At 71.6% G+C, this 14,160-nt stretch overlaps 1 protein-coding gene across 1 annotated transcript; it reads left to right on the top strand.

Annotated features, from left to right (window-relative positions):
* Positions 1–204: 204 nt before the first annotated feature.
* On the top strand, positions 205–13,593 carry AMHR2 (anti-Mullerian hormone receptor type 2). The gene is made up of 14 exons (XM_075133617.1): positions 205–229; positions 318–506; positions 1,720–1,890; positions 2,936–3,031; positions 3,479–3,588; positions 4,685–4,909; positions 7,703–7,817; positions 7,903–8,063; positions 8,928–9,075; positions 9,156–9,292; positions 10,263–10,430; positions 11,646–11,685; positions 12,240–12,388; positions 12,449–13,593. The coding sequence occupies exons 1-14, from the start codon at positions 205–207 to the stop codon at positions 12,602–12,604; spliced, it is 1,890 nt and encodes a 629-aa protein (XP_074989718.1). The 3' UTR covers positions 12,605–13,593.
* The last annotated feature ends 567 nt before the right edge of the window (positions 13,594–14,160 follow it).

Below are 14,160 nucleotides of genomic sequence, written 5' to 3'. Positions count from 1 at the left end.
AACTGAGGCAGGGAGCTCAATTTGGGGAGGGTGTGGGGGCTGGCTCCCAGCTGGGGCACCCTGTTCTCCTCCCCGCTGCGGGGGTAGCACCTTCCTCCTCCTCCTCCTCCTCCTCCTCCTCCTCCTCCTCCCCGGGGGCGGCCAGGACCCGCTTTCCTCTTCCCACCGGCCCCCGCACGCATCCTGCCAACTCCGGAGGCACCCATGGGGCTGGCGCCGGGGCTGCCAGGTGGGTGCTGGGCGCCCCCCCACCCTTGGGGGGGGGGGGGAGGAGGGGTTTGGGGGTATTTTTTGGGGGGGGGGGGGGGGGCTGGGAGCCATCGGCACCCCGGGGTGTGTGTGTGTCCCCCCCCCAGGTCCCCGCAACCTCAGCTGCGTCTCCTACAAGCACCCCAGCGTGCGGGGAGGGTTGGGGGGGCCGGGGGGGGCCAAGGCCGGCACCGTTCGCTGCCCCCCCGGCCAGTGCTGCATCGGCATCTGGAACCAGAGCCGGGCGCTGGTGCAGGGTGAGACCCCGGGGGGGGGGTGGGGGGGGGCCTGGTCCTGTCCTGGGGGGGGCTGGGGGGAGAAAGGGCCTGGTCCTGTTCTGGGGGGGGGGAGAGAAGGGGCCTGATCCTGTCCTGGGGGGGGGAATGGGGGGAGAAAGGGCCTGGTCCTGTTCTGGGGGGGGGGAGAGAAGGGGCCTGATCCTGTCCTGGGGGGGGGAATGGGGGGAGAAAGGGCCTGGTCCTGTCCTGGGGGGGGGGGGAGAGAAGGGTCCTGATCCTGTCCTGGGGGGGGGAATGGGGGGAGAAAGGGCCTGATCCTGTCCTGGGGGGGGGGAGAGAAGGGTCCTGATCCTGGAGCGGGGGGGGAGAAAGGGCCTGGTCCTGTCCTGGGGGGGGGGGAGAGAAGGGTCCTGATCCTGTCCTGGGGGGGGGGGAATGGGGGGAGAAAGGGCCTGATCCTGTCCTGGGGGGGTATCGGTGCAGGGGAAGGGGCTGGGCAGGATGGAAGGGCCCGATCCTGCCCTGGGGTATCGCCGGGGTGAAGGTGCTGGGGCCTGATCCTGCCCTGGGGGGGGGAATTGGGGGGGGGGCAAGGGGCTGGGCAGGATGGGGGGGCCTGATCCTGCCTTTAGGGGCAGTTGGGGGGGTGCTGGGAAGCCCGGTCCCTTCCCAGCTGCCACGCTTGACCTTGGCCTTGAGAAACGGCTACAGCGGCGCTGGGATGGAGCGGCGCTGCGGGGGGGGCCGGGGGGGGACCCGGGGAGGGGGGTCCGGGGAGGGGGGGTCCCGGGGGGGGGGCTCCGGGGAGGGGGGGTCCGGGGGGGGAGGTTCCGGGGAGGGGGGGTCCGGGGAGGGGGGTCCCGGGGCGGGGGTCCCGGGCGGGAGGTCCCGGGGAGGGGGGTCCCGGGGGGGTCCCAAGGAGGGGGGTCCCAGGGAGGGGGGTCCCGGCGGGGATCCCAAGGAGGGGGGTCCCGGATGAGGGGTCCCAGAGAGGGGGGTCCCGGGGGGGGGGGTCCCAAGGAGGGGGGTCCCAGGGAGCGGGGTCCCGGGGGGGATCACAAGGAGGGGGGTCCCGGGGAGGGGGATCCCAGGGAGGGGAGTCCCAAGGAGGGGGGTCCCGGGGGGGGTCCCGGGGAGGGGGGTCCCAGCCTAGGCCCCTGCCCCGTCCCAGGGCTCGGGGTCCCCTGGCCAGCACCCTGGGGTGCCCCGGTGACGGCGGTGGTGTCCCCAGGTTGCTGGGGGGGTGGGGGGGCCGCCTGCCCCTCTCCCACCTGCGCCCCCAGTCCCGCGGGACCCCCCGGCGCTGCCGTCCTCGTCTGCCTCTGCCGCGGCCACCTCTGCAACGGCAACGCCAGCGGGACGGGGACAGCCCTGGGGCTGGGGGGGCCCCGCCACGGCCCCGGTACTGGGGGGCACTGGGAGGCACTGGGGGGGGGCTGCGTGGGATCCACTGGGAGGCCAGAGGGGCTGGGGGACTCATGGGGGGGACCCATGGGGGACTGGAGGGGACCCATGGGGGACGCTGAGACCTTCAAGGGACCCACAGGGGGATGGGGAACCCATGGGGGGTCCTAGGACCTATAGGGGACCTATATAGGGATGGGGAACCCATGGGGGGTCCTGGGACCTATAGGGGACCTATATAGGAATGGAGAACCCATGGGGGGTCCTGGGACCTATAGGGGACCTATATAGGGATGGGGAACCCATGGGGGGTCCTGGGACCTATAGGGGACCTATATAGGAATGGAGAACCCATGGGGGGTCCTGGGACCTATAGGGGACCTATATAGGGATGGGGAACCCATGGGGGGTCCTGGGACCTATAGGGGACCTATATAGGAATGGAGAACCCATGGGGGGTCCTGGGACCTATAGGGGACCTATATAGGGATGGGGAACCCATGGGGGGTCCTGGGACCTATAGGGGACCTATATAGGGATGGGGAACCCATGGGGGGTCCTGGGACCTATAGGAGACATATATGGGGCTGGGGGACCCATTGGGGGGGTCCTGGGAACCCATGGGGGACCCTGAGACCTTCAGGGGATCCATAGGAGGATGGGGGACCCATGGGGGGGGACCTGGCACCCTTAGGGGACCTATAAAGGAATGTGGGTCCCCTATGCGGGACTGGGGGAGTGATGGGGGGGGTCCTGGAACCTATAGGGGACCTATGTGGAGATGAGGAACCCATGGGAGTCCTGGGACCTATAGGGGACCTATATGGGGATGGGGGACCCATGGGGGGTCCTGGGACCTATAGGGGACCCATATGGGGATGGGGGACCCACAGAGGTGTCCTGGGACCCACGGGGGGGGGCCGGGGAACCCATGGGGTGTCTCTGCCTTCAGTCCCCGAAAAAGGGGGCCACCCCACCCTGGACGCCTGGGTCCCCATCAGGTGGGGGGGGGGACCCCGTGTCACCGCAGCCTCTGTCCCCAGCGCCCGGCCGCGTGGGGTCCGCGGGGACCCTGTGGCTGTGGGGTGCCGGTCCCCTCCTCCTCCTCCTCCTCCTCCTCGCCTGCCTGGCCGTCCTCGGTAGGGATGGGGACACGGGGGGGGACACGGGGACCCCCGCGCACAGGCCACCCCCTACTCTGTGTCCCCTGGGTGTCCCCGGGTGCGGGTGTCCCCAAATGCCACATCCCGGGTGTCCCCTGGGTGCGGGTCTCCTGCGGTGTGGGGGGTCCCCAAGTGCCGTGTCACCCTGTCCCTGGGGCAGGGGGGGGTCCCAGTGTCTTGGGGAGCCCTGAGGGTGAGGGTGGCCGGGTGGGGGGTCCCTGGTGTCCCCGGTGTCCCTAGGATGCAGGAGTCCCTGGGTGCGGGGGTCCTGGGGTGCCACATCCCCTGTGTCCCCATTGTGGGGGGGCCCGGGGGGCCCTGGTGTCCCCAGGTCCTGTGTCCCTCATTATGGGGGTCCCTGGGGGGGGGTCCCCAGGTGGGGGTGTCCCCAGTGTCCCTGTGTCCCACGTGTCCCCATACCAGGGCTGCGACGGGCGAGGGCCCACACAGGGCGGCCCCCCCGGGGGTGCCAGGGGATCGGGGTCCCCCCGGACCCCCCCAGCCCGGACCTGCCTGCGCTGCGCTTCCTGCAGGTGCGGGGCACCCATGGGGCGAGGGGCACCCACGGGGGGGCACCCATGGGGGATCCTGGGGGGGACACCCACTTTGGGGCTCCTGATGGGAGATTTGGGGGGAGGGCACACAAATGGGGGGCACTTAAGGGGCAATACTGGGAAGCACCCATATGGGGAGGGGATTGGGGGGCACCCATGGGGGGGCACAAACGGGGGGGGCAGCAGTTCAAGGGTGGGCACAAGGAAGCCCAGGGCTGAGGGTGTCTGTGGGTGCCCAGGACTGGGGCTACTGGCTTTGGGGTGCCTGGGGCTGGGGACACCCATGGGTGCCTGGGGATCCCTGGGTGTGGGGGTGTCTGGGGCTGGGGACACCCATGGGTGCCTGGGGATCCCTGGGTGTGGGGGTGTCTGGGGCTGGGGACACCCATGGGTGCCTGGGGATCCCTGGGTGTGGGGGTGTCTGGGGCTGGGGACACCCATGGGTGCCTGGGGATCCCTGGGTGTGGGGGTGTCTGGGGCTGGGGACACCCATGGGTGCCTGGGGATGGCGATCCCTGGGTGTGGGAGTACTCAGGAACGGGGGCACCCATGGGTGCCTGGGGATGGGGATCCCTGGGTGTGGGGGTGTCTGGGGCTGGGGACACCCATGGGTGCCTGGGGATCCCTGGGTGTGGGGGTGCCTGGGGCTGGGGACACCCATGGGTGCCTGGGGATCCCTGGGTGTGGGGGTGTCTGGGGCTGGGGACACCCATGGGTGCCTGGGGATGGCGATCCCTGGGTGTGGGAGTGCTCAGGAACGGGGGCACCCATGGGTGCCTGGGGATGGGGATCCCTGGGTGTGGGGGTGTCTGGGGCTGGGGACACCCATGGGTGCCTGGGGATCCCTGGGTGTGGGGGTGCCCGGGGCTGGGGATCCCTGCCTGTGGGAGTGCCCAGGAATGGGGGCACCCATGGGTGCCCATCCCTGAGGGTACAGCCTCGGGGTCCCCAGAGCTGGGGCCACCCACGGGTGCCCAAAGCTCCCTCTCCCACCCCCCGGCTGGGATCCCACCACCCCAGAGACGACACCCGGGGTACCCCTACGGACACCCATGGGTGCCGCGGGTGCCGGCAGGTGCTGCAGGCAGGGCGCTTCTCGGCGGTGTGGCGCGGCACCCTGCAGCAGCGGCCGGTGGCCATCAAGGCCTTCGCGGCGGGCGCGGCCGGGCGCTTCGCGGCGGAGCGGGCGGTGCACGCGCTGCCCCTGATGGAGCACGAGAACGTGGCGCGGCTGCTGGGCACGCGGGGGGCGGGGCCGCGCGCCCGCGGGGGGCTCCTCGTCCTCCAGCTCTACCCCGCCGTGAGTGGCGGGGGGGGGGGGGCACGGGGCGCTGGGGGTGCGGATGGGTGCGGGAGGGATGCTGGAGGGGGGGCATGGGTGTGCAGGGGCTGCTGGGGGTGCACATGGGTGTGCAGGGGCTGCTTGGGGTGTGCAGGGGCTGCTTGGGGTGCGCGTGGGTGCACATGGGTGCACATGGGTGTGCAGGGGCTGCTGGGGGTGCACATGGGTGTGCATGGGTGTGCATGGGTGTGCAGGGGCTGCTTGGGGTGCGCGTGGGTGTGCAGGGGCTGCTTGGGGTGTGCAGGGGCTGGTTGGGGTGCGCGTGGGTGCACATGGGTGCACATGGGTGTGCAGGGGCTGCTTTGGGTGCACATGGGTGCACATGGGTGTGCAGGGGCTGCTTGGGGTGCGCGTGGGTGCACATGGGTGTGCATGGGTGTGCATGGGTGTGCATGGGCTGCTTAAGGTGCACATGGGTGCACATGGGTGTGCAGGGGCTGCTTGGGGTGTGCATGGGTGTGCATGGGTGTGCATGGGTGTGCAGGGGCTGCTGGGGGTGCACATGGGTGTGCAGGGGCTGCTGGGGGTGCACATGGGTGTGCATGGGTGTGCAGGGGCTGCTTGGGGTGTGCATGGGTGTGCAGGGACTGCTTGGGGTGCGCGTGGGTGCACATGGGTGCACATGGGTGTGCATGGGCTGCTTAAGGTGCACATGGGTGTGCAGGGGCTGCTTGGGGTGCGCGTGGGTGCACATGGGTGTGCAGGGGCTGCTTGGGGTCCTCAGGTGCACATGGGTGTGCATGGGTGTGCAGGGGCTGCTTGGGGTGCACATGGGTGCACATGGGTGTGCAGGGGCTGCTGGGGGTGCGCGTGGGTGCACATGGGTGTGCAGGGGCTGCTGGGGGTGCACATGGGTGTGCAGGGGCTGCTTGGGGTGCGCGTGGGTGCACATGGGTGCACATGGGTGTGCAGGGGCTGCTGGGGGTGCACATGGGTGCACGTGGGTGTGCAGGGGCTGCTGGGGGTGCACATGGGTGTGCAGGGGCTGCTTTGGGTGCACATGGGTGTGCAGGGGCTGCTGGGGGTGCGCGTGGGTGTGCAGGGGCTGCTGGGGGTGCGCGTGGGTGCACATGGGTGTGCATGGGTGTGCAGGGGCTGCTGGGGGTGCACATGGGTGTGCAGGGGCTGCTGGGGGTGCACATGGGTGCACGTGGGTGTGCAGGGGCTGCTTGGGGTGCGCGTGGGTGCGCGTGGGTGCACATGGGTGTGCAGGGGCTGCTTGGGGTCCTCAGGTGCACATGGGTGCACATGGGTGTGCAGGGGCTGTTGGGGGTGCACATGGGTGCACGTGGGTGTGCAGGGGCTGCTGGGGGTGCACATGGGTGTGCAGGGGCTGCTGGGGGTGCTGGTGCGTGGGGGGGGGGTGCCGTGGGTGTCCCCACGGGCGCGCAGGGGCTGCTGGAGATGCCGTGGCCGTGACCCGGCTGCTCCTGCAAGCAGGAGGGTGCAGCTGGGTGCGTGCCCAGGGCAGGGGGCTGCCCCGTGTCCCCCGGCCTGTCCCCGTGTCCCCAGGGCTGTCCCCGTGTCCCCCGGCCTGTCCCCGTGTCCCCCGGGCTGTCCCCGTGTCCCCAGGCCTGTCCCCGTGTCCCCCGGGCTGTCCCCGTGTCCCCAGGGCTGTCCCCGTGTCCCCAGGCCTTTCCCTGTGTCCCCAGGGCTGTCCCCGTGTCCCCAGGCCTGTCCCCGTGTCCCCCGGGCTGTCCCCGTGTCCCCCGGCCTGTCCCCGTGTCCCCCGGGCTGTCCCCGTGTCCCCAGGGCTGCCCCGTGTCCCCCGGCCTGTCCCCGTGTCCCCCTGGCTGTCCCCGTGTCCCCAGGGCTGTCCCTGTGTCCCCAGGCCTGTCCCCGTGTCCCCTGGGCTGTCCCCGTGTCCCCCGGCCTGTCCCCGTGTCCCCCGGGCTGTCCCCGTGTCCCCCTGGCTGTCCCCGTGTCCCCAGGGCTGCCCCCGTGTCCCCCGGGCTGTCCCCGTGTCCCCAGGCCTGTCCCTGTGTCCCCAGGGCTGTCCCCGTGTCCCCCGGGCTGTCCCTGTGTCCCCAGGCCTGTCCCCGTGTCCCCCGGGCTGTCCCCGTGTCCCCAGGCCTTTCCCTGTGTCCCCCGGGCTGTCCCCGTGTCCCCCGGCCTGTCCCCGTGTCCCCAGGGCTGTCCCCGTGTCCCCCAGGCTGTCCCCGTGTCCCCCGGCCTGTCCCCGTGTCCCCAGGGCTGTCCCCGTGTCCCCCGGGCTGTCCCCGTGTCCCCAGGCCTGTCCCCGTGTCCCCCGGGCTGTCCCCGTGTCCCCAGGGCTGTCCCCGTGTCCCCCGGCCTTTCCCCGTGTCCCCTGGGCTGTCCCCGTGTCCCCCGGGCTGTCCCCGTGTCCCCAGGGCTGTCCCCGTGTCCCCCGGCCTGTCCCCGTGTCCCCCGGGCTGTCCCCGTGTCCCTCGGGCTGTCCCCGTGTCCCCAGGCCTGTCCCCGTGTCCCCCGGCCTGTCCCCGTGTCCCCAGGGCTGTCCCTGTGTCCCCCTGGCTGTCCCCGTGTCCCCCGGCCTGTCCCCGTGTCCCCAGGGCTGTCCCCGTGTCCCCAGGCCTGTCCCCGTGTCCCCCGGGCTGTCCCCGTGTCCCCAGGGCTGCCCCCGTGTCCCCCGGGCTGTCCCCGTGTCCCCCGGCCTGTCCCTGTGTCCCCCTGGCTGTCCCCGTGTCCCCCGGGCTGTCCCCGTGTCCCCAGGGCTGTCCCCGTGTCCCCAGGCCTGTCCCCGTGTCCCCAGGGCTGTCCCCGTGTCCCCAGGGCTCCCTGCGGCACTTCCTCGGGCAGCACGTGGGGACGTGGGCTGGCAGCGTGCGCCTGGCGCTCTCCCTGGCCCGCGGCCTGGCCTTCCTGCACCAGGAGCTCTGGCGCGACGGTGAGGGCGGCCACTGCTGCGCCGAGCTCGCCCGGTCTCTGCGGGGGTGGCCCCCCCGGCCCCGTGACACCCCGACCCCCCCCAGGCCTGTACAAGCCCAGCGTGGTGCACCGGGACCTGAGCAGCCAGAACGTGCTGGTGCGGGAGGACGGGACCTGCGCCATCGGGGACTTCGGGCTGGCGTTGGCGCTGCCACCGCGCGCCCAGGCTGGCACCAGCGCGCGCCATGCTGTCCCCATCCGCAAGGTGACGGGGACGGGGATGGGATGGGATGGGATGGGATGGGATGGGATGGGGATGGGGATGGGATGGGGATGGGATGGGATGGGGACAGGGATGGGATGGGGATGGGGATGGGGATGGGGATGGGAATGGGATGGGGATGGGATGGGGATGGGATGGGGACTGGGATGGGATGGGATGGGGATGGGATGGGGATGGGGACGGGGATGGGATGGGGACGGGGATGGGGACGGGGATGGGGACAGGGATGGGGACGGGGATGGGGACTGGGATGGGGACGGGGATGGGATGGGGACTGGGATGGGATGGAATGGGGACAGGGATGGGATGGGGACAGGATGGGGACAGGCATGGGGACGGGGATGGGATGGGGACTGGGATGGGATGGAATGGGGACAGGGATGGGATGGGGACAGGATGGGGATAGGGATGGGATGGGGACAGGATGGGGACGGGGATGGAATGGGGACAGGGATGGGATGGGGACAGGATGGGGACAGGGATGGGATGGGGACAGGGATGGGACAGGGATGGGGATGGGGACTGGGATGGGGACGGGGATGGGGACAGGGATGGGACAGGAATGGGGATGGGGACTGGGATGGGGACGGGGATGGGACAGGGATGGGGGTGGGGACTGGGATGGGGACTGGGATGGGGACGGGGATGGGGATGGGGATGGGACAGGGATGGGGGTGGGGACGGGCCCCCTCACACTGCTGGCCGTGGGGTGCGGGCGCAAGGCCAAGCTGTGGTGCGGGGGGCACTGGTGCCCGCGCCAGCACGACCCTGGCGTGAGCCTGACCCCGGCGCCCGCGGGTGCCCGGTGCTCCCGGGGGGCCGTGCGAGCGGTGCGGGTGGGCGCAGGCGGGCACCCAGCGGTACCTGGCACCCGAGATCCTGGACGAGAGCCTGGACCTGCGGGCGTGGGGCCGGGCGCTGCGGCAGGCGGACGTCTACGCCCTGGCGCTGCTGCTCTGGGAGATCCTCTCGCGCTGCCAGGCCCTCAGCCCCGGTGAGCACCCATGGGTGCCCCCTCTGCTCCCTTGGGACCCCCCCACCCATCCCTGCTGACCCCCCTCTCTTGCCCCGCAGGAGCACCCGTGCCGGCGTTTCGGCTGGCGTACGAGGCGGAGCTGGGTGCCAGCCCCACGGGTGCCCAGCTCCGGCGCTTGGCCGTGGAGGAGCGACGGCGGCCGCTCATCCCCCCCGCCTGGCACCGCACCCCCCAGGTCAGCCCCGCCGGGAGCACCCATGGGTGGGGAGGCGGGTCCTGACTGGGTGCCCAGGGGTGTTTGGGAGTGCCCAGGGGTGCCCCGGGATGCTGAGGGTGCCCATGGCCAGGGGTGACCCGGGTGACCAGAGGGTCCCAGGGTGCCGATGCCTGGGGGGGCCCTGACTGGGTGCCCAGGGGTGTTTGGGGGTGCCCAGGGGTGTCCAGGGTGACCCAGGGTGTCCCTGCCTGGGGGGGGGTGTCCCTGCCTGGGTGCCCAGGGGTGTTTGGGGTTGCCCAGGGGTGTCCCAAGATGCTGAGGGTGCCTGTGGCCAGGGGTGACCCAGGGGGGTCCATGCCCAGAGGGTCCCAGGGTGCCCATGCCTGGGGGGGGCCCTGACTGGGTGCCCAGGGGTGTTTGGGGGTGCCCAGGGGTGCCCTGGGATGCTGAGGGTGCCCATGGCCAGGGGTGACCTTGGGGGGGTCCATGCCCAGAGGGTCCCAGGGTGACCCAAGGTGCTCCTGCCTGGGGGGGTGTCCCTGCCTGGGTGCCCAGTGGTGGTGCCCAGAGGTGTCCAGGGGTGCCCCTGCCTGGGGGGGGGTCCCTGGCCAGGTGCCCAGGGGTGTCCAGGGTGCTCAGGGGTGCCCCTTCCCAGGGTGGTCCCTGCCCAGGGGGGCCCCATGGGGGTCCTTGCCCAGGTGCCCAGGGATGCCCTGGGATGCCAAGGGTGCCTGTGGGTGCCCCTACCTGCGGCGGGGGGGGTGTCCCTGTTTGGGGGTGTCATGGCCAGGGGGTCCTTGCCTGGGGGGGGGTCTCTGCTGGGGTGCAAAGGGGGTCCCCCTGCCCTCGGGGGGTCCCCCTGCCCTGGGGGGGGGTCCCCCTGCCCGGGGGGGGAGGATCCCTGCTTGGGGGGTGTCATGCCCGGGGGGGGGGGTGTCCCCCCCCACCCGGGGGTCCCCCGCTGAGGCTGGGGGGGGGGGTCCCACAGCCCGGGGGGGCTCTGCCGGAGCTGCTGGAGGATTGCTGGGACCCCGACCCCGAGGCCCGGCTCTCGGCCGAGCGGGCGCTCCAGCGGCTGCAGCGCCTGGCTGCCGGCCCCCCCCCGCCCCCCGCGCCCCCGGGGGGCCGGGCCGCCCCCCCCGCGGCTGACCGAGAGGTGGGTGCAGGAGGGAAACTGAGGCACGGCGGGACTGGGGGACCCCGGAGTCCTGGTTCACTGGCCCCGCCCCTCCGGCCAGGGAGCCCGGCCCCGCCCCCCGCCCCGCCCCGGGGAGGAGCCAGGACTCCGGCCCCTCCCCTGCTTCCTGCAGGGCGGGGCCGCGGCCGGAGCGGAGGCGGCAGGTGGGAGCGGACCCCCCCCCGGGACCCCCCTGCACCCCCAAATCCTCCCTGCAGCCCCTGTGCACCCCCCAGTCCCCCTCTGCACCCCCAGTCCCCCCTGTGCAGCCCCAGATCCCCCCTGTGCACCTCCCGCTTCCCCCTGCACCCCCAAATCCTCCCTGCAGCCCCTGTGCACCCCCGAATCCCCCTCTGCACACCCAGATCCCCCCTGTGCACCCCCCGCTTCCCCCTGCACCCCCAAATCCTCCTTGCAGCCCCTGTGCACCCCCCAGTCCCCCTCTGCACCCCCAGTCCCCCCTGTGCAGCCCCAGATTCCCCCTGTGCACCCCCCGCTTCCCCCTGCACCCCCAAATCCTCCCTGCAGCCCCTGTGCACCCCCGAGTCCCCCTCTGCACCCCCAGATCTCCCCTGTGCACCCCCCGCTTCCCCCTGCACCCCCAAATCCTCCCTGCAGCCCCTGTGCACCCCCAGTCCTCTTCTGCACCTCCAGATCCCCCCTGTGCACCCCCAAATCCCGCCTGCAGCCCCAGATCTCCCCTGCACCCCGTGTGCCCCCCCAGATCCCTCCTGCACCCCCTGTGCACCCTCCGGTCCCTCCTGCACTCCCTGTGCACCCCCCAGCCTCCCCTGCACCCCCAAATCCCCCCTGCACCCCCAAATCCCCTGACTCACCCTTTACCCCCCAACCCCCCCGAGCCCTGCCCCCCAGTGACCCCTGAGCCCCCCACATCCCCCCCCAACCCCCAAGTCCCTCCCTACACCCCCACGATCCCTGCACCCCCAAACCCCCCTGCCCCCCCAAATGCCCCCCCAGCACCCCGCTCTCCCCTCGATCCAGCCCCGGAGCAGGGGTGGGGGGGCCCTAGCTGTGTGACCCCCCACCCCGAGCTGTCGTGACTCAGTTTCCCCTCGGAGGCAGTGGGGGGGTCCCCACGGAGTTGGGGGGGTCCCCACGGTGGTGGGGGGTTCCCCAGGGACCCCTCCTGGGGTTTGGGGGGCCCCATGCTCACCCCGTGTGTCCCCCCCCCAGGTCTCGGAGCTGTCACCCGCCATGTGGGACCCCGGTGCAGGTAAGGGGGGGGACACACGACACCCCCAAAGTGGGGGGGCTGCCTCGACCCCCCACTCCTGCCCCCCTCCTCGGGGCAGTGAGGGGGTCGGGGCCCCCCACTCAATTTTTCTTTTCTTCCCTCCCCAGGGCAGCCGCCCCCCCCCAACCCCGTGTACCCCCCAAACCCCGTGTACCCCCCCCAGCCCCCACCCCCCAACCCCGCGTACCCCCCCCCCGGGGTACCCCCAAACCCGCTGGGGGGGCCTGGGCAGCCCCCGTACCCCTCTGCCCCCCCCCCATACCCCCCAGGGGCTCCCCTGGCCCCCTCGGGGCCCCCCTGTGCCCAATGGGACCCCCAGGGTGCCCCCCCCTGCAGCCCCCCCACCCCGGGGTGCCCCCCCTGTACCCCCCCGGGCTGGACAAGAAGGCGGCGAAGAAGATGAAGAAGAGGATGAAGAAGGCTCAGAAGAGGCACAAGGTGAGGGGGAACGGGGGGGGGGGACACAAAAGGGGGGGTCACCCCTGGTGTCCGTCCCCCCCCCGGGTGCTCATGGCTGTCCTGTCCCCCTGCAGCGCTCTTCGTCCTCCTCCTCCTCCTCCTCCTCCTCCAGCAGCGACTCCCACTGAGGCCACCGTCACCGCCCGGCTCCTGCCATGGCCACCCGTGTCCTCCTGTGACCACCCGGGACCACCCATGGCCACCCGGGACCACCCACAGCCTCCTGTGACCACCCATGGCCTCCTGTGTCCTCCTGTGACCACCCGTGACCACCCATGGCCACCCACGGCCTCCTGTGACCACCCATGGCCTCCTGTGTCCTCCTGTGACCACCCATAACCACCCATGGCCACCCACGGCCTCCTGTGACCACCCATGGCCTCCTGTGTCCTCCTGTGACCACCCGGGACCACCCATGGCCACCCACGGCCTCCTGTGACCGCTCATGGCCACCTGTGAAAACCCATGGCCACTTGTGTCCTCCTGTGACCACCTGTGACCACCCATGGCCTCCTGTGGCCTCCTGTGACCACCCATGGCCACCCGTGTCCTCCTGTGTCCTCCTGTGACCACCCGGGACCACCCATGGCCACCCATGACCACCCATGACCTCCTGTGTCCTCCTGTGACCACCCATGGCCACCCGTGTCCTCCTGTGAGAACCCAGGACCACCCGTGTCCTCCTGTGACCACCTGCATGCCCACGACCACCCCAGACCACCCATGTGCTCCTGGGTGCTGTGACCATCCATGGCCAGACATGACCACCTATGTCCTCCTGTGGCCAACCGTGGGCACATGACCACCCAGCACCACCCATGGCCACCTGTGTGAAGCCATGACCACCCATGACCACCTGGGACCTCCTGTATCCATCCATGACCACGCATGACCAACCAAGACCACCCATGACCACCTGGGACCTCCTGTATCCATCCATGACCACGCGTGACCAACCAGGACAACCCATGACCACCTGTGTCCATCCATGATGACCTGGAACCACCCATGATCACATGTGTCCATCCACGACCACATGTGACCAACCAGGACCACCCATGACCACCTGGGACCTCCTGTGGCCATCCATGACCACGTGTGACCAACCAGGACCACCCATGACCACCTGGGACCTCCTGTGTCCATCCATGACCACGTGTGACCAACCAGGACCACCCATGACCACCCATGTCCACCCATGACCACCTGGAACCACCCATGACCACCCGTGTCCACCTGGGACCACCCATGACAACCCATGACCCCCGTGCCCACCCGTGTCCTCATGCCCATCCTGTCCCCATGCCCACGGGGTCCCCCCGTGTCCCCTCACCCCGTGGTCCCGAAGGGGGGGCCCTGCCTGCCGGGAGGGGGGGGTGCTGGGTGCTGGGGTGCCCCCGCTGCCCCCCAATAAAGCCTGGGACACCCCCCTGTGTCAGCGTCTCCTTCGCGCCGTTGGGGGGGGGGGACACAAACCCCCGCCAGCCCCTTTTGGGGGGGGGGGGAGCTGCCCCTTTGCCCCCCCAACCTGCCCCCCCCCCCTCGCCCCTCCTGCCCCTTGTTGCCCCCATGGTCTCCTCCTCCCCCCCCCCATTGCCCCCCCTTGCCCCCCACTTGCGTCCCCACCCCTTATCCCCCCTTGCCCCCCTCCAGCCCCCCCCCCAATGCCCCTCCTGCCCCTATTGCCCCCCCGTTCCTCCCTGTTGCCCCCAGTTGCCCCCCAATTGCCCCCCCGCCTCCCTTCTTGCCCCCTTTGCCCCCCCGCCCCCCCTTACCACCCTTACCCCCTCCTCTATTGCCCCTCCCGTCCCTATTGCCCCCCCATTCCCCCCAGTTGCCCCCCATTGCCCCCTCCCGCCCCCCCTCCTGCCCCCCCTGCCCCCTTCTTGCCCCCTTTGCCCCCCCACCCCTTATTCCCCCCCTTGCCCCTCTCCAGCCCCCATTCCCCCCTCCCACCCCCCCTCCCGCCCCCCTTGTCCCCCACCCCATTGCCCC

Source organism: Calonectris borealis, chromosome 30 (assembly GCF_964195595.1).
Source record: "Calonectris borealis chromosome 30, bCalBor7.hap1.2, whole genome shotgun sequence".
Classification (NCBI taxonomy): Eukaryota; Metazoa; Chordata; class Aves; order Procellariiformes; family Procellariidae; genus Calonectris; species Calonectris borealis.
The sequence above is the reverse complement of the archived record's forward strand: the minus strand, read 5'-3'. Positions and strand labels throughout refer to the sequence as shown.